At 42.3% G+C, this 18,610-nt stretch overlaps 2 protein-coding genes across 4 annotated transcripts; one reads left to right on the top strand and one right to left on the bottom strand.

Moving 5' to 3' along the window:
* Positions 1 to 8,221: 8,221 nt before the first annotated feature.
* LOC128700750 (uncharacterized) lies at positions 8,222 to 12,223 on the top strand. The gene is made up of 3 exons (XM_053794154.2): positions 8,222 to 8,365; positions 10,669 to 10,924; positions 11,486 to 12,223. The coding sequence occupies exons 2-3, from the start codon at positions 10,678 to 10,680 to the stop codon at positions 11,662 to 11,664; spliced, it is 426 nt and encodes a 141-aa protein (XP_053650129.1). The 5' UTR covers positions 8,222 to 8,365; positions 10,669 to 10,677; the 3' UTR covers positions 11,665 to 12,223.
* A 1,421-nt stretch (positions 12,224 to 13,644) lies between these two features.
* LOC128700747 (uncharacterized) lies at positions 13,645 to 16,454 on the bottom strand. Of its 3 annotated transcripts, none has more exons than XM_053794149.2 (7): positions 16,320 to 16,454; positions 15,901 to 16,047; positions 15,498 to 15,589; positions 15,239 to 15,341; positions 15,025 to 15,163; positions 14,823 to 14,947; positions 13,645 to 14,723 (listed from the first exon to the last, which is right to left on the bottom strand). In XM_053794149.2, the coding sequence occupies exons 2-7, from the start codon at positions 15,946 to 15,948 to the stop codon at positions 13,755 to 13,757; spliced, it is 1,476 nt and encodes a 491-aa protein (XP_053650124.2). In that variant the 5' UTR covers positions 15,949 to 16,047; positions 16,320 to 16,454; the 3' UTR covers positions 13,645 to 13,754. The 3 variants fall into 3 exon arrangements, with proteins under 3 accessions (XP_053650124.2, XP_053650126.2, XP_053650125.2); XM_053794151.2 differs by having other exon boundaries at positions 14,823 to 14,923; positions 16,320 to 16,452; XM_053794150.2 differs by having other exon boundaries at positions 15,901 to 16,066; positions 16,320 to 16,450.
* Between the last annotated feature and the right edge of the window lie 2,156 nt (positions 16,455 to 18,610).

The following is an 18,610-nucleotide window of genomic DNA, read 5'->3' as shown; positions in this document are numbered from 1 at the left end:
AATTTCTTGAGGACACGTCTTGCCAGCTTCATAAAAATTTCAACATTCAGCTTATCGCGTCAAGGAACACAGTATAAATACTAAGAATCTAGCAAGCTTTACCATCACTGTCTTGTTCACCGAGGTGTCAGGTGAGGTCAGAAAGTGGGCCTGACTAGGCTGTCACCTTTTCCACCTGGCTGGACGGCCCATAAAAGCAGCGACTGATTCCGGATTTTCATCCAGTAGTCGGCTCACTGTCTCTTATAATTCTCTTTACCGCTGGTGCCTTCAAAAGCAGTGATATACATGTCTTTTGTGCTCTGGGGAACGAAAACTGGTAATGTCTGGCCTCTCAAAATTTTGAATTTACTCCTGGTCAAAACTGTGTGTATCCTCTGCATGATGCTACAATTATCCCCTGACTGTATTACACACTTGCCTGAACAAGACTAACAATCACACACAATATACAATAATTTCTCCAGCAATATTGTTATAGTAATATCTGCAAATCAATGATCTTATTGACGCAAATGGCGACAATGCTGACAGACTGTGTAATAGCGTCTGGGTAAGCATTATTTTTAATTCTTGTTAGGCACTTTTAATGTATTTTCTTCCCAGTGCATAAATTCTCCAAGCTGTCGTTAAATGCTTGTCCATGGTCAGTTATTTTAAAGCCAGTTTTTCATAGTGTGATAGCAGGGGAGTAGATGTTTTTGTATATAAGGCTGCTGAGGCAGTGTTTTTCTCATGTTTTTCTCTGTGTAGAGCTGTGTTAAGCCTTGACTTGGTGACCCTTGTGGGTTTAGCGATTGGGCACAGCATCAATACAGCATAAGACTGAGGTACAGCAGCAATTCAGTGTTAGCGAGGTACAGCATCATTACAATGTTAGTGAGGTACAGCAACAATGTAACGTAAGAGAGCGAGGTACAGACCATGAATGAAAACCTAAATTCGACCTCAGAAATGGTAGCCTGGGTCTACCGGGTGAGCGAGTGTAAGAAGGTCGACTGAACGAGTGTATGTTAGTGAGAAAGTCATAGCATGTGCGTCAGCTGCTCCCTGACAGTCTTAGTACGCACTTGTGCTGGCTGATAGCCTTAGCATGACGGTGTGGTGCCCGCTGACAGTCTTAGCATGACGGTGTGTTGCTCTCTCACAATGTTTACCTAAGTTACAAGGGAACATTGAACATTGAACTAAGTTACAAGGGAACATTGAACATTGAACTAAGTTACAAGGGAACATTGAACAATGAACTAAGTTACAACAAGGGAACATTGAAAATTGAACTAAGTTACAACAAGGGAACATTGAACATTGAACCTCACTTCATGGACAAAAATTGAATGGTACGCTAACGTCTTTATTCCTTTATAAAACTTTAAAACAAATCGTCAGGGTCCGGTGATTTGTTTGGTTTCAGTTTTCTATTTGTCTAAGATCTATGTCAATTCTGACTGATCTGGCATTATCTCTTTTTTTTGATAACACGAAGGTTGTTTCCCACCGTGGTAGGGTCGTGGTAGGGTGACCCCCCCACCCCCCACCCCCCACCCGAAAAAAATACCATCATTCAGTCAATAGCTGTCTTGGCAGAAGTGTGCAGACATCAAAATTTAAATGACTCTCTGGACTGAGCATCTCCACCTCTCCCTCAGAGTGCTGGCACTGTACCTTCCACCACCAGGACTCAAGTCCGGCTAATCAGTTTCCCTGAATCCCTTCATACATGGCATCTTACACTCCAACAGCACGTCAAGCCATAAAGACCACTTCCACTCTCATCTAACACACTCGCATGAATCTGGTGGATGTTCAAGCCCACAGCACATAAAACCTTTACCCTTCCTCCCTCCAACTCTTCCTGAGACGACCCCTGCTCTTCCTTCCTTTCATCTCAGATTTGTAGACTAGCAGTATCCTTCCTCTTTTAAGTGTTCAGAATACTTCAACAACCCTGTCTTTGTCATCATGAATTACATCTGCATAATATTCACACCACACATTGCCCTCAAACACGACGTCTCCACTTCCTTCACCCTCATCTTCACTGCAACGTTTAAAACCCATGCTCACACCTATATAACAGTGTTTGTGTCACTATTATCTGGTATATTCCCCTATTTACCTATATGAATATTCTAAATAAAGACCTACTGAAATATTCATAGACCTGCTGAACCACTGGTAGACCTGCTGAACCACTGGTAGACCTGCTGAACCACTGGTAGACCTACTGAACCACTGGTAGACCTGCTGAACCACTGGTAGACCTATTGAACCACTTTTAGACCTGCTGAACCACTGGTAGACCTACTGAACCACTGGTAGACCTACTGAACCACTGGTAGACCTGCTGAACCACTGGTAGACCTGCTGAACCACTGGTAGACCTGCTGAACCACTGGTAGACCTACTAAACCACTGGTAGACCTGCTGAACCACTGGTAGACCTACTGAACCACTGGTAGACCTGCTGAACCACTGGTAGACCTACTGAACCACTGGTAGACCTACTGAACCACTGGTAGACCTGCTGAACCACTGGTAGACCTACTGAACCACTGGTAGACCTACTGAACCACTGGTAGACCTGCTTAACCACTGGTAGACCTACTGAACCACTGGTAGACCTACTGAACCACTGGTAGACCTACTGAACCACTGGTAGACCTACTGAACCACTGGTAGACCTATTGAACCACTGGTAGACCTATTGAACCACTGGTAGACCTGCTGAACCACTGGTAGACCTACTGAACCACTGGTAGACCTGCTGAACCACTGGTAGACCTGCTGAACCACTGGTAGACCTACTGAACCACTGGTAGACCTACTGAACCACTGGTAGACCTACTGAACCACTGGTAGACCTACTGAACCACTGGTAGACCTACTGAACCACTGGTAGACCTGCTGAACCACTGGTAGACCTACTGAACCACTGGTAGACCTGCTGAACCACTGGTAGACCTGCTGAACCACTGGTAGACCTACTGAACCACTGGTAGACCTGCTGAACCACTGGTAGACCTACTGAACCACTGGTAGACCTGCTGAACCACTGGTAGACCTACTGAACCACTGGTAGACCTGCTGAACCACTGGTAGACCTGCTGAACCACTGGTAGACCTACTGAACCACTGGTAGACCTGCTGAACCACTGGTAGACCTACTGAACCACTGGTAGACCTGCTGAACCACTGGTAGACCTGCTGAACCACTGGTAGACCTACTGAACCACTGGTAGACCTACTGAACCACTGGTAGACCTACTGAACCACTGGTAGACCTACTGAACCACTGGTAGACCTGCTGAACCACTGGTAGACCTGCTGAACCACTGGTAGACCTGCTGAACCACTGGTAGACCTACTGAACCACTGGTAGACCTACTGAACCACTGGTAGACCTACTGAACCACTGGTAGACCTACTGAACCACTGGTAGACCTGCTGAACCACTGGTAGACCTGCTGAACCACTGGTAGACCTACTGAACCACTGGTAGACCTGCTGAACCACTGGTAGACCTACTGAACCACTGGTAGACCTGCTGAACCACTGGTAGACCTGCTGAACCACTGGTAGACCTACTGAACCACTGGTAGACCTACTGAACCACTGGTAGACCTACTGAACCACTGGTAGACCTACTGAACCACTGGTAGACCTGCTGAACCACTGGTAGACCTGCTGAACCACTGGTAGACCTGCTGAACCACTGGTAGACCTACTGAACCACTGGTAGACCTGCTGAACCACTGGTAGACCTACTGAACCACTGGTAGACCTGCTGAACCACTGGTAGACCTGCTGAACCACTGGTAGACCTGCTGAACCACTGGTAGACCTACTGAACCACTGGTAGACCTGCTGAACCACTGGTAGACCTGCTGAACCACTGGTAGACCTGCTGAACCACTGGTAGACCTACTGAACCACTGGTAGACCTGCTGAACCACTGGTAGACCTACTGAACCACTGGTAGACCTGCTGAACCACTGGTAGACATACTGAACCACTGGTAGACCTGCTGAACCACTAAGTAGTCGTGTATATCAAGAGATACAGAAGCAACACAATAAAACGGGAGAAGATAAAGGAAGGAATTACGATCACCCGCTTAGTAGGGACTGTGTCGTAATGTAACGCCGCTTAAATGGTCTTCAATAAAAAAATAACTAATCTTGTTTTTTTCATTAATTTCACCATTTTAATGTTCCTGTTGCTTTATTGGTGTTCCTGTTGCTTTATTGGTGTTCCTGTTGCTTTATGGATGTTCCTGTTGCTTTACTGGTGTTCCTGTTGCTTTATTGGTGTTCCTGTTGCTTTATTGATGTTCCTGTTGCTTTATTGATGTTCCTGTTGCTTTATTGATGTTCCTGTTGCTTTATTGGTGTTCCTGTTGCTTTATTGATGTTCCTGTTGCTTTATTGATGTTCATGTTGCTTTATTGGTGTTCCTGTTGCTTTATTGATGTTCCTGTTGCTTTATTGATGTTCCTGTTGCTTTATTGATGTTCCTGTTGCTTTATTGATGTTCCTGTTGCTTTATTGGTGTTCCTGTTGCTTTATTGGTGTTCCTGTTGCTTTATTGATGTTCCTGTTGCTTTATTGATGTTCCTGTTGCTTTATTGATGTTCCTGTTGCTTTATTGGTGTTCCTGTTGCTTTATTGATGTTCCTGTTGCTTTATTGATGTTCCTGTTGCTTTATTGATGTTCCTGTTTCTTTATTAATGTTTCTGTTGCTTTATTGATGTTCCTGTTGCTTTATGGATGTTCCTGTTGCTTTATTGATGTTCCTGTTGCTTTATTGATGTTCCTGTTGCTTTATTGATGTTCCTGTTGCTTTATTGATGTTCCTGTTGCTTTATTGATGTTCCTGTTGCTTTATTGATGTTCCTGTTGCTTTATTGGTGTTTATGTTGCTTTATTGGTGTTCCTGTTGCTTTATTGGTGTTTCTGTTGCTTTATTGGTGTTCCTGTTGCTTTATTGATGTTCCTGTTGCTTTATTGATGTTTCTGTCTGTTGCTTTATTAATGTTCCTGTTGCTTTATTGATGTTCCTGTTGCTTTATTGATGTTCCTGTTTCTTTATTAATGTTCCTGTTGCTTTATTGGTGTTCCTGTTGCTTTATTGATGTTCCTGTTTCTTTATTGGTGTTTCTGTTGCTTTATTGATGTTCCTGTTGCTTTATTGATGTTCCTGTTTCTTTATTAATATTTATGTTGCTTTATTGATGTTCCTGTTGCTTTATTGATGTTCCTGTTTCTTTATTGGTGTTTATGTTGCTTTATTGGTGTTTCTGTTGCTTTATTGGTGTTCCTGTTGCTTTATTGATGTTCCTGTTGCTTTATTGATGTTTCTGTCTGTTGCTTTATTAATGTTCCTGTTGCTTTATTGATGTTCCTGTTGCTTTATTAATGTTTCTGTCTGTTGCTTTATTAATGTTCATGTTGCTTCAGTGAGGTTCCTGTTGCTTCATTGATGTTCCTGTTGCTTTATTAATGTTTCTGTTGCTTTATTGATGTTCCTGTTGCTTTATTGATGTTCCTGTTGCTTTATTGATGTTCCTGTTGCTTTATTGACGTTCCTGTTTCTTTATTAATGTTTCTGTCGCTTTATTAATGTTCCTGTTGCTTTATTGATGTTCCTGTTGCTTTATTGATGTTTTTGTTGCTTTATTGATGTTCCTGTTGCTTTATTTATGTTCCTGTCTCTTTATTAATGTTCCTGTTGCTTTATTAATGTTCCTGTTGCTTTATTTATGTTCCTGTCTCTTTATTAATGCTCCTGTTGCTTTATTAATGTTCCTGTTGCTTTATTGATGTTCCTGTTGCTTTATTGATGTTCCTGTTGCTTTATTGATGTTCCTGTTGCTTTATTAATGTTTCTGCTGCTTTATTAATGTTTCTGTCTGCTGCTTTATTAATGTTCCTGTTGCTTTATTGATGTTCCTGTTGCTTTATTAATGTTCCTTTTGCTTCAGTGATGTTCCTGTTGCTTTATTGATGTTCCTGTTGCTTTATTAATGTTCCTGTTGTTTTATTAATGTTTCTGTCTGCTGCTTTATTAATGTTCCTGTTGCTTTATTGATGTTCCTGTTGCTTTATTAATGTTCCTGTTGTTTTATTAATGTTTCTGTCTGCTGCTTTATTAATGTTCCTGTTGCTTCAGTGATGTTCCTGTTGCTTTATTGATGTTCCTGTTGCTTTATTAATGTTCCTTTTGCTTCAGTGATGTTCCTGTTGCTTTATTGATGTTCCTGTTGCTTTATTAATGTTCCTGTTGTTTTATTAATGTTTCTGTCTGCTGCTTTATTAATGTTCCTGTTGCTTTATTGATGTTCCTGTTGCTTTATTAATGTTCCTGTTGTTTTATTAATGTTTCTGTCTGCTGCTTTATTAATGTTCCTTTTGCTTCAGTGATGTTCCTGTTGCTTTATTGATGTTCCTGTTGCTTTATTAATGTTCCTGTTGTTTTATTAATGTTTCTGTCTGCTGCTTTATTAATGTTCCTGTTGCTTTATTGATGTTCCTGTTGCTTTATTAATGTTCCTGTTGTTTTATTAATGTTTCTGTCTGCTGCTTTATTAATGTTCCTGTTGCTTTATTGGTGTTCCTGTTGCTTTATTAATGTTCCTGTTGCTTCAGTGATGTTCCTGTTGTTAAATGGGATTCAACTTGTGTCTGTTAGTCTTGGTGGCTTCAATCTGTTAATCTGTAAGTAAATCAGAATGTTTGGTGGTTAGAAGGGGATTAACAGGAGACGAACAGGTGTTCAACGGGTGACGGACAGGTGCTTAACAGGTGACTGGGGATTACCGCCGAGTCATGGATCGTGACTCAGACATCAGGAACAGCCTATTATGTGAAGGTGAGTGGGTGGGTATAGATGAGGGGGTGTGGGTGGGTATGGACGAGAGTGGGTGTGGGCGAGGGTGGGTGTAGGTGGGTATGGACGAAGGTGGGCGTGGGTGGGTATGGATGTGGGTGGATGAATGTGGATGGCTATGGGTGTGGATAGGTAGGCGTGGATGGGTAGGCGTGGATGGGTGGGCGTGGTAATACAATAATCCCGGTAAGTAAGCAAAACCATGTATAAAAACTCAGCAGAACTTGGAGTGTATTAACTAGTTTGCTAGTTACTTGGTGTATCAGTTTCCTAGTGACATGTCAGCAGTGCTGTCATGCTAGTCACTGAAGCTCACTAGTGTACACTTCACTGCTTCCTCTTTCCTTCTATACTGGCGGCTTTTCAACTCTTTTTATGGTGAGTCGTTGTTATAGGGTCACACAGGTCCTCTGCTCCTTCCTTAAGTCTCCACTGTAATATCCTCCCATCTCTAGTTACTTTTGCTGTATCTAACTTTTGTATACTCCTCTGTCTATTCGCAGAGGTTGAGCATAGGCTCTCGGACCCCACCTCTCATCCATCACCAAAATGTTTCATTGGATGTGTTTATTTTTTTTAATTTATTAATGGGGAAGCACTAAATCCGCATGGAATATTAATCACTTGGGATGTGCCGTATCTGGTCGTGAAGCTGTGTGTGTGGAGTATGCCTCCTCCATCTCTAAGCTTCCTGTCTACTTGTTCCCGTGTCTCCCATCACTCAGGTCCCTCCCATGTCAGTTACCTGGAGTTTACCTGGAGAGGGCTTCAGGGGTCAACGCCCCCTCGGACCAGTCTGAGACCAGGCCTCATGGTGGATCAGGATCTGATCAACCAGGCTGTTACTGCTGGCCGCACGCAAGCTGACGTACGAACCACAGCCCGGTTGGTCAGGTACTGACTTTAGGTGCCTGTCCAGTGCCTTTCAGTGTACTTTTACCCAAAATATATATTAATTTAAAACGTATCTGGTAAATCTACGTGAATCATACAAGTTATTATCCCCTGAGTATCTTGAATAGTCCGATCATATCTCCTCTAAGTCTTCTCTTGGTCAATGTTTCCAAGATTTTGGTACGTAGTCCGTTCCGTGAGACAGTACCAGTGTAAGGGCATACGAAAGATGGTAAAAAGATACGTAATGGGGAGAAAAGGAAAAAACAACATGCAGGAATGGGTAAAGAGAGGAGAGGATAACATAAAAGAAGACGATAGATAGGAGAAAACAGTAAGTATAGCGGAGGAGCAGTAAGCTGGGCGGTGTAATATCTGACACAAGTCACCCACATAAATGTCGTCACCTGAACAGTAATATCAGTACAAGGGAAGGCTACGCTGCTCCATGGTCATATTTTTTTAAGGCCAGTTTTTCCCCATGAGGTGGGAGGGAGTAGATGTTTGTGTATATAAGGCAGCTGAGGCACTCAGTAAGCAGTGTGGATCATCTGTTCAGGTCTCTCTCCTCTCCTCCGTAAGGTAAACACTGCCACAGGTCATGTTTCACTCTGTCTATAGAGCTTTATCATGTTTCACTCTGTGTAGAGCTTTATCATGTTTCACTCTGTGTAGAGCTTTATCATGTTTTACTGTGAAGATTATCATGGGGGACCCCTAAACCCGGAGGGATTATACAGCGCCTGTAGAGGGGGAGAGATGGCAGGCATTCAGGTTTAATTCTTCGTAGAACTTTATCAAGTCATAACTTGATAAAGCTCTACAAAGAACTTGTATTATTATTATTATTAACAGTAACTGACAGTTTAATATTTCCCAGAAAAAAAATTCAACTTTTCTTTCCACACTCTGAGACAACCAGATATTCGAAGACTTACAAACATCTCGAGAAGCCGCCACTTCAACCTAATTTAAGACAGCGTAACACTTCGTTGAAGAAGGTGCTGGACGTGCCTTTATTGTGGCAACGTTTCGCTCTACTGTAGGGTTTTATTAAACTCATAGAGTTCAATAAAGGCTATTTCAGTACTGTGTCTTTCCTGCGGTACTGTTGATACTTGTAGCACAATACTAGGATTTTGAGGCAAATTCTGAAAAAATATGTTTGTAGGGAAATAGTGCCGGTACTGTATAATACAGAGATACAGCATCAATAACGTATGATAGTGAGGTATACCACGAATACAACGTAAGATAGCACGTATGATAGTGAGGTATAACACGAGTCCAACGTAAAATAGTGAGGTACAGCACGAGTACAACGTAAGATAGTGAGGTACAGCACGAGTACAACGTAAGACAGTGAGGTACAGCACGAGTACAACGTAAGATAGTGAGGTACAGCACTAGTACAACGTAAGATAGTGAGGTATAGCACGAGTACAACGTAAAATAGTGAGGTATAGCACGAGTACAACGTAAGATAGTGAGGTATACCACGAGTACAAGTACAGCATCAATACAACGTATGATAGTGAGGTACAGACCACGGATAAGGAAATAAATCCGACCTCAGAAAAAGCAGCCTTGGTCTACTAGGTGAGCGAGTGTAAGGAAGGTCGACTGGACGAGTGAGTGTCAGGAGGACAGTCGTAGCAAGCTGGTGTTGCTCTCTCTCACAGCATTTAAATTAGTTACAACAAGGAACTTTGAACACTGAACCTCCCTTTATGGACAAAAGAGAATGGTATGCTAAGCTCTTTTTGCCATACCTTTATAAAACATTGATGATTTTTTTGGTTTTCATTTTTCTCTAAGAACTGTCACTTGTGACTGATCTGGCATTTTTTTTTTTTTTTGCTAACACAAAGGTTGTTTCCCACTGTGGTAGGGTGACCCCCCCCTCCCCGCAGAAAAAAAATAGCTGTCTTGGTAGAAGTGTGCAGACATCGAAACCTAAATGACTCTCTGGACTGAGCATCTCCACCTCTCCCTCAGAGTCCTGGCACTGTACCTTCCACCACCAGGACTCAAGTCCGGCTAATCAGTTTCTCTGAATCCCTTCATACATGGCATCTTACACTCCAACAGCACGTCAAGCCATAAAGACCACTTCCACTCTCACGAGCTAGCACAAGTCTGGTGGATGTTCACGCCCACAACACTTAAAAGCTTTACCCCCCTCCAACTCTTCCAGGAACGTCCCCTGCTCGTCATTCCTTCCATCCCAAATTTGTATTATTATTATAATCAAAAAGAAGCGCTAAGCCACAAGGGCTATAACCCAAATTTGTAGACTAGCATCATAATCTGTTCCATCATCTCTAAGTTCCCACACCACTTCAACAATCCTCTTTTTGACATCAGTTATACCTTAACCCCATCCTGTCTAATTTCTGCGCTCAGTATGATCTGCATAACATACACACCACACATTGCCCTCAAACACATCATCTCCACTTTCTTTACCCTCATCTTCGCTGCAACGTTGAAAACCCAAGCTCACACCCATATAACAGTTATGGTACTGATATTCTTTTTACAAATACTTCGACACCCCATCTATCTTTACTCCCCTCGACTATTCTATGACCCGTCTTTCAAACATCTGATGGCAACACCACTACCAAATACCTGAATAAATTAACTTCCCACATTTTTAAATCTGACTGCATATATGCATTCCAAGAACTATCTTCATTTCCATTATAGTAGTGTCACTGACCAGGTAAATCTTGTCCTTAATGACCCTCGTGCTGTTGATACTTCAAATTAAGAGAAATCGACCATTTTTTAGCATCCATCAAAATCTTAAAAAATCATTACTCTACTTCTCCCTTCCCAGTAGGTTCGAACCTCGTCAAATTATTATTTATGTTGTACAGGTAGCAAAGATGCGTGTGTTGGTAGCAGCATGTGTGGTGTGCGTTGTAGTGTGTGTGGCAGGCCAGGAGCAAGAGCCCACCCAGGCACAGCAGGAAGTTGCTGTACCTGATGCCATCCGCAAGCTGAGGCAGCCGTTCACAGAGCTGCCCCTCACTGAGCTGGTCAGCAACCTGAAGAATCCCGCCACAGTCAAGTTCTACGTAGAATGTGTGATAGAAGCTGGTACCTGCGACAACATTGGCAAGGCTCTGCAGAGTGAGTGACTTGTGTACCATCATCGCTGCTTATAACTTTTAAAGTGTATGGACTATACGAGGGTATTAAGGTCTCGTAAACCCTTTCGAGAGGTGCACTAGTCATTGTATTCCCCAGTCTATATTTAAAGACCCTCGTGTAGTCTGCATTTGCTACACCTAAATTAAGAGTAACTCACTTAACATGATACAGCACACATGGTATTGTATGGTTATTTTATTAAATTCATGGAGTGCTAAATCCTTAAGGGATACACCGCTCCTGTGGAATATGGTAGGTAATCAGAAAGATAGCTAATTCCCTTGAATCAAGACAGTTTCCTTATCAAGGTGCATCTTCCTGACCCTTCATGAGCCAGTATCTATTTTTACTTCTGGGGCGAGATGGAACAGTTCCTGCACCTACTGACCATCACAATAAGTAGGTAAAGGAATGTTAGTCGACTTGTGGTCGTATCACTGGGGGAAAAACTCCAATGAAAATAATGCACCATGGGCGACTTCAACTATATTCGAGCTCTTATTTCATTGGAAAACCGAGTAATAATTCTCTTCTTGCCAGATTTGATGAGGGATCAGCAGCGGGTGAGTCAACTCTGTTATGGATGCTCACAATGCGAGATGGAGAAGCTGAGATACGCCCTGGATGTCCTCAAGAACGATTACAAAGAATTGGCTTGCCAAGTCCAGAACTTCGTTCAAATCAATGGGCTCTTCGGCAGCACAAACCCTTGTGCCTAGGATGGACAGTCTGTATACCGAATCAGTCAGTGCCTCACCTGGACCGTCCACACCGAATCTGCGGAATCCACACACTTCCGGGACGCTCGGCCGTCACCATCTTTTTGATACCAACGCCGCCAACACCCTTATGAACCATCACGATATAGAATCCGTCCTCAAGTGGAAAAAATACCAACACTGGATGAAAATATGATTTCCTTTACAGTTTCGCACATGCAGTGGGCTTCCAAAGTCTCCTGAAAAAGCCAACTGCATGAGTAACTCTGTAAACAAGATAGCATATTGCATCTGCATTTGTCACCTGTTGGTCCTACTCCTTCAGGCCGTCTCTAGAAACTTTCCCCGGGTGTGCTATCCTTAAAGTTACCTTCACATTTTTAAACATTTTAAGTAGTCAAAAAAAATTTGCATCCTAGTCCGAAAGTAGCTTTGTCCTGTATCACTCCACACCTGACAGGAGCCAACAGCTGGAGCTCTCAGCATGTCCTGACAGCAGTTTATACCCGTCTTCCGTGCCATCGGCAGCACTATCTTTCACAAATAAAAAAGAAAAAGATTTAAGTTTGTTCTTTTCCAAGTGTAAGTTAGAACAGCTCAGCCCACAAGGGTCATACAGAGCTATTCATTTAAAGTAGGTACTTAAAATTATGTAGGTCTAAAGCCTCAAGACTGATTAATTAGGAAGTGGAAGCTGTCTTTAATCTCTGCATTGCAAGGATGAACACCCGCTAGTTTATGGTGGATTACATTAAAGCACCACTATGGGTGACTGCAGTAGTTTAAAAGGAATTAAAAAGTAATCCCTCCGGGTGTAGGGGAAGTCTTCCTCGATGTCAAGTGCTTATTACCTCAAGGCAAAGGAATAAACATCGCACTGGAGGTGCACTAGTATGGAATGGGAGGTATTCAGGTTAGAGGCAAGAGCAGGTTTAATGTGATGAAAACTGCTAGAATCATGGTACACCTGTAATGGTACCAACTAGTATTTGACCTACGAGGTAGTACCACTATGTACTGCCAGGCTGGGTTCTAGTTAAGCATGTTATAGGTTAGGCATCTTTACTGTTTTAACATTGGTACAATCCCATTCCAAACGAGGGGGAAGCGCTAAACCCGTAAGCGCCAGCACTCTAGGAGTCTGGTTAGAGCAGGGCTGTTCCATTTAGAGTACCTCAGCGAAGCTGCAAGATGACAATCTCTTATAGTATTAAAATGTTAACTGCTAAACCCACAAGGGCCAGAACGTCTAAGGTTCATTTGTGTTAGCTTAGAATGAAGAAGTGCTAAAAGTTTAAGTCTTGCAGCACGTTCGGGTTAAAGCCAAGGACAGCCAGTTTCTTAGATCAAGAACCTTACAATTTGCTTTAAGTAGCCACCCTTGTAAAGGAACAGCCTCGCCATCTACACAAATTAGATCAGCCACCGTAGTCTTAAGTTTCGTCTGGCCGTTTTGGAAAGCTGTGTAGATGCAGCCTGTCGCCGCTCACGCTTTTGAAAGTATTGCCTAGTTAAAGATCTTGACACCATGTAATAGCTTTCCAGCTCTTGGGCAGATAGGGGGGGGGGGAAAAAGGGGCGCTAAAGTTAGACCGCGTAGTACCCAGGAGAGCGAGCCAAGAAAGGTAGCTACTTCCTTGCGTTAAGGACCTCGGGTAAGAGGCAAGAGTATGTGACAAACTTAAGATTACTGCCGTTTCAACGCTATCATAATTGGCTAAACTATTTTTAGTGGTTTCTTTAAACTTAAGGGGGGGAGGGGAAGATCCTAAAGTGTGGGAAGGTTGAAGTCTGCTAGCACAGCCGAGATCAGGGATACAGCAAAACTTGCCGCGTCAGGTTAGTGCCAGTTACTTTGACATTCAAGGCGAATAATCAAGAAAGATTAATGCAAATAGACTAGATTCTTTCCTTTCATAAGGACTTCCCTTCCCCAATCCTTAAATGAGATTCCTTCAGGGATCAAACTTAAACCAAGCATAATAAAATTAATTTATTGAAGTTACGGTAAAATTATGACTAGCAAGTGGTTACATATTAAAAATTAAACTCCCAAAGGAGGTAAATGGACATAAAACCCAGGAGGTAAATCATAGCTCGTGACGAGTGTACCTGGCGGGGTTGACGCCTGGAGGTATCCTGAAGTGTACCTGCCTTCCGCTGGCCTCTCGCCATTCTTCAGGAGAGTACACTGGTCGGATCCTCTGTTGTCCCTGCAAACTTTGCAAGTGTTCTTGCGCTAGTTTTTCCTGCAAGCGGCGAGGTCTTTCCTCAGTCACAAATCTGGTAGACCTCCGCTGCTGTTGCTGATCAGCAAGTGCCCTCGACTCTTCAAAATTCAGCCTTAAGGCTTCTCTAGAATATCCCTCCCACTGAGGGGAGTCCATGGGGTAAGAATTAGCAGTAGGCTGTCTCCATTCCCACTCAATTTGTGGTTCCCTTACCAGAGTTTCTCTCAAAGCATTGTGTTGTCGCTGATTGGAGTCTTTTGCCCTATTATCCTCGCTAAGCTGAAGGGTATTATCCTGCATCAGCTTCAGGTTATACCGAGAATCTAGGTTTTCATACTCTTTTGTCGCATATTTAGTTTCATCCTTAAAATAGCGAGACTCAGAATCCACTTCAAAATTTAACTGGCCGTCTATGAGCCTAGGTTCCTCAGTTTCCCCATAATACTGTACCATTGAAGACTCTACCCCCTGCAGAGTAGGGTGTTCCAAGTAATTAGTATGATCTATGGTTAAGTGCTGTGCAGGAGAGGTAAAGTCATTTCCATGCACAGGGTATTGCTGTGTATTGTCAGAGTACTCTCCCTGAATTACAGGTAGCCGTTGCTTTCGGCTAGAGGCAGCAACGTTACCGACAGAAGGCAGAGGCTGTAGTTCCCCGGCATCACCGTCAGGAAGATATTCACTTTGGTATTCAGTGACAGTTTCTGAAGAGTTACTTTCGAGTGTTTGTGATAGTCTTTCTTCACGACTGGTGTCCAGTTCAGTATCCTCTGGGTCTGTCGACAGACTGTCGAGAGTTGGAGGCTGTGCCACTGCCCGCATGAACCTCTGGAAAAAAAAAAAAAAAAAGTGGTGGTACTAAAACTTAAGTAGGGAGAACCAAAGATATCTTCCTACAATTATTTTAAGAGGATTCCAATACACTACCTGCAGTCTGGGATGTTCATGAGTGGCAGTCTCTCCACCCAAGCAGGAGAGGTCATCCTCAGCACACACTTCCACTAAGTTCGTATTATGCTGTTTGCTCTCTGAAAATTCAAAGTTTGTTTCAACTTTGAAGTAAAAGCTTTTTAAAGCTCCATTCATTATCAGGGCAATTATGAAATTACGCTTAACTCATCTCCCTCACCTGAGATAGTTCTGACGAGGAAGAGAGTAGCAGCGAGGCCGAGGAAGACCAAGATCAGTAGCATTTGACAGCGATGAGACAAGTTTCTTAGGGAGAATTTATGCAACTTTGACAGAGCGCGAGGTGAACTGCTTAGTACCTGGCCAGAGACGAGAAGTTTTAAAATCTCGGTGTTTAAAGTTTTAAATATAGATAGTACTGTTCAAATGCTTACTTGTATGGGAGAGTCGTAGGAGAACTGACTGGTGAAGGCCATACGGGGGCTGACAAAGCATGGAGTAGTGCATGGTGTTGCTGGTCGTCTATTCATGATACCTCTAAAGGGGAAGGAAGAAAAAAAATAGTACATTAACATGAGAGTTGTGCGAACTGGATTTTATCGTGGTAAGCTAAAGTTCATATTCACAGGGAGAGTGGAGGCAGGTGTGGGGGAAGATGAGGTTAAGACTGGATAGGTAGAATTAAGTACTAACCCGATGTGAGAAGAGAAGTTAGAAACATCGACCACACTCATGGAAGCACTACGTGGCCTCCATTTGGGTGCCAGTGACACGTCTAACATGCTCTGTCAGAAGTAAAGGTTTATTGTTTAAGATTTGAAGAGACTAGAGGTAAGGTAGTTTTATTTTAATAAAGTTTAAAACTCCCTTACTGATATTTGAAAAAGTCTTCAATTTATCCGGGGGGGGGGGGGGGGGGAAATAAAGTTTGTAGTGTTTCGAGAGTTTGGGAAAGCTTGATTCAGTAATATTTACCCTTACTATTAGAGGTAATTACGGACGTTTACGTTAAACCGTTTAAGAGTTCTTGAGTTAGAGATAAACTTAATAAATCTTAATGAATTTAGTGGAGAGGAATTCAAAATGAAGTACTCACGTATCTTCTGGCGGGGCTGTTAGTCTGGTAGTTCATCATGGTGGTCATAATTCACGGCACCTCTAAGAAGTTTTTGTTGATGGCAATTTTTAACGTTGGTGATTTTGCTACTTAAATACCGGTTGTTAGAAGTCTTCATACAACTTTCTGCACCGGAGAAAAATTTCTGCAGGTAGATTTAACATTTAGAAGTATAAACCACTTAAGGTTGAAGAGCTTACAACTCGTGTAAGCCAGGACTTAAATTTCTTTGTTATACAGAAGCTGTGTTGCACTAGCTTATATAGAACAGTTTCAATAAATAGGAAATAAAGGGACAAAAAAACCATTTAAGAATAAATAGCTTCATTAGCGGGAACCAAGGGAAAACTTTTACTAAGTAATTTTCAGTAACGTTACGAGACAAGTTAAAGACTTACATTATCTCGTGAACCTAAAACAAGTGGGTTAAACACTGCTTATCTATCTTTAATAACAGCACTATAGCAGCAGACACTTGCTTAGTGGTCAGGTCACTGAGGCTAACTGACACTACCAAGTGACCTCACATCCCTAGTAACCTCACCTGACCTCTCCACATACACCACCAAGGTTAATTAACTCACCCAATTACCCTCATCATTATGGTCATGCACTAGTATTAAAACTACGGAAAAAAAACAGAATGAGAGTTCCTATCCATAAATAATGTTAATTAAACATTCTTATATACTCCAAGCTTCATAAGTTGACATTAAACTGGTCATTATCGTAGTTAGAAGTTGTAAATTGTGGTAAACTAGCCATCAGTGCTGTCTGACAAACACGTCAAACTCACAGCGAAGAGGAAAAGTAAAATTTCAGAATAAACAGTCGGATATAATATAAAAATGGTAGACTTTTAAACGTAATGGCTATTGTCTACTAGCCAGTAATTTAATCTAAAACCATTTGGAGGTTAGGTAATATTTGTCAGGTAACAGGACAAGTGTTTCCTGACGCGGGTGTTAGTTATATGACCCACAGCTGGAGCTTTTGGTCATCTGACCGAGGCCTTCCACTGGCTTACCCTTCCACCCCTTTAACAATATGCTTCCCCCACCACACACATCCTCTCTAACTATGCAGTCCACAACTGCGGAATTTTTTTTATATTTTATTTAAAACATTGCATACAAGTGATGCAACTGCGGAATTAGACGGTTTAGATATGTGAAGGCAAGTACGGGGAAGATTGAACCATTATATATATGTGTATGTGTGTGTATAAATGTATATAACGAGAGATGCCCGTCTTGTGGAGATGAATTTTGTCGAGATACATTTTTGTCACATTATATCATGGTTTTGTTAAGTGGTACATAACACGGACATATTGTGTTTTTTATTGGCTCTGTTGCCGCTATGTTTGTGAAATTACATTTTCTTTTGGTAAAAGTATGATTTGTTTGTGTAAGTTGTGTGTATAATGTGTATACTTGTGATGTCAGTGTTGGTGGCTGTTCACCTTCGTACTGGAGATGATCGGTGAAAACATGCGGGTCTATGGTTAATTATTGTGTGATTCGTCTCTCACCCTGCGGGCTGAGAGGACGCTTTCTGAGCCTGCTCTTGCTTACACCTGGTGGCGAACCGTGTACTACAGTACGCAAGATGGCGGATCGTCAAGGTAGAAGAGTAAACACGGTCTGTGTGGAATTTATTCGTGGCTCTCTCAGTGGTGCAACGATGCATGTCTTGTTGCCTACCATCATTCGCGACGTCTATGGCATCCCCACTGAGGAATTATATGGTGTGGCTCTCAATGGGATGTCGAGGTTTTTTGTTTGTGTAAGTTGTGTGTATAATGTGTATACTTGTGATGTCAGTGTTGGTGGCTGTTCACCTTCGTACTGGAGATGTTCGGTGAAAACATGCGGATCTATGGTTAATTATTGTGTGTGTCCTTGTGCAAAATATGAGGCAATGGGTTTTGCCTTTCCGTTAGGATTGGAGGGGGTTAGTGGGGGTAGGAGGCATGGTGTCTATATTATTGCACGATGTAACCATTGTACTAGTTGCTGATGTATTTATTTTTGGTTTGGTTGTTAGGTTAGCTGGTGTTATTCATGGTGTCTTCGTGACCTGGTATAGCGTCAGGCTGAGTCAGTGTTTATAACCACATATCTTGTATCTTTCTCTTGTGTACCTATCCATGTATATGTGCGAGTTCATATAAAATATAAATAATATGGTGTGCATTGTGTGTGTTCGTGTAGGAGTGTGCATTGTTATTGTATTGTGTTTATTACCTGGAGTTTACCTGGAGAGAGTTCCGGGGGTCAACGCCCCCGCGGCCCGGTCTAGGTGTAGGTTATTTTCCCTATTATAATTAACGTTCAGTTGTTCATATGAGATATGTTCATCGTGAGTGTAACTGTTAACCTTTGTGTCTATGCCAAATGTCAGGGTTGTTATAGGCGAACTTTGTATGCCAGTATGGTGTGACGTGTTATGGTCACAGGGTTTCATGTTCTCGTTATGTATTGTATTTTAAATAAAATATAAAAAAATTCCGCAATCGTCTGACAATTTCATAACTTTCACAATCAGAGACTGGACCTCGTTATCTGTGAGTGCCAGTACAGTGTCGTGAGTGCCAGTACAGTGTCAGGTTGAGGCCTCAAGTGTACACCTTCATTCCAGCTAGGAACCATTAGGGCGTGTTTCCTTAAGACACCTGCTGTCCATC

The sequence above is a fragment of the Cherax quadricarinatus genome, chromosome 56 (assembly GCF_038502225.1).
Source record: "Cherax quadricarinatus isolate ZL_2023a chromosome 56, ASM3850222v1, whole genome shotgun sequence".
Lineage (NCBI taxonomy): Eukaryota > Metazoa > Arthropoda > Malacostraca > Decapoda > Parastacidae > Cherax > Cherax quadricarinatus.
The sequence above is the reverse complement of the archived record's forward strand: the minus strand, read 5'-3'. Positions and strand labels throughout refer to the sequence as shown.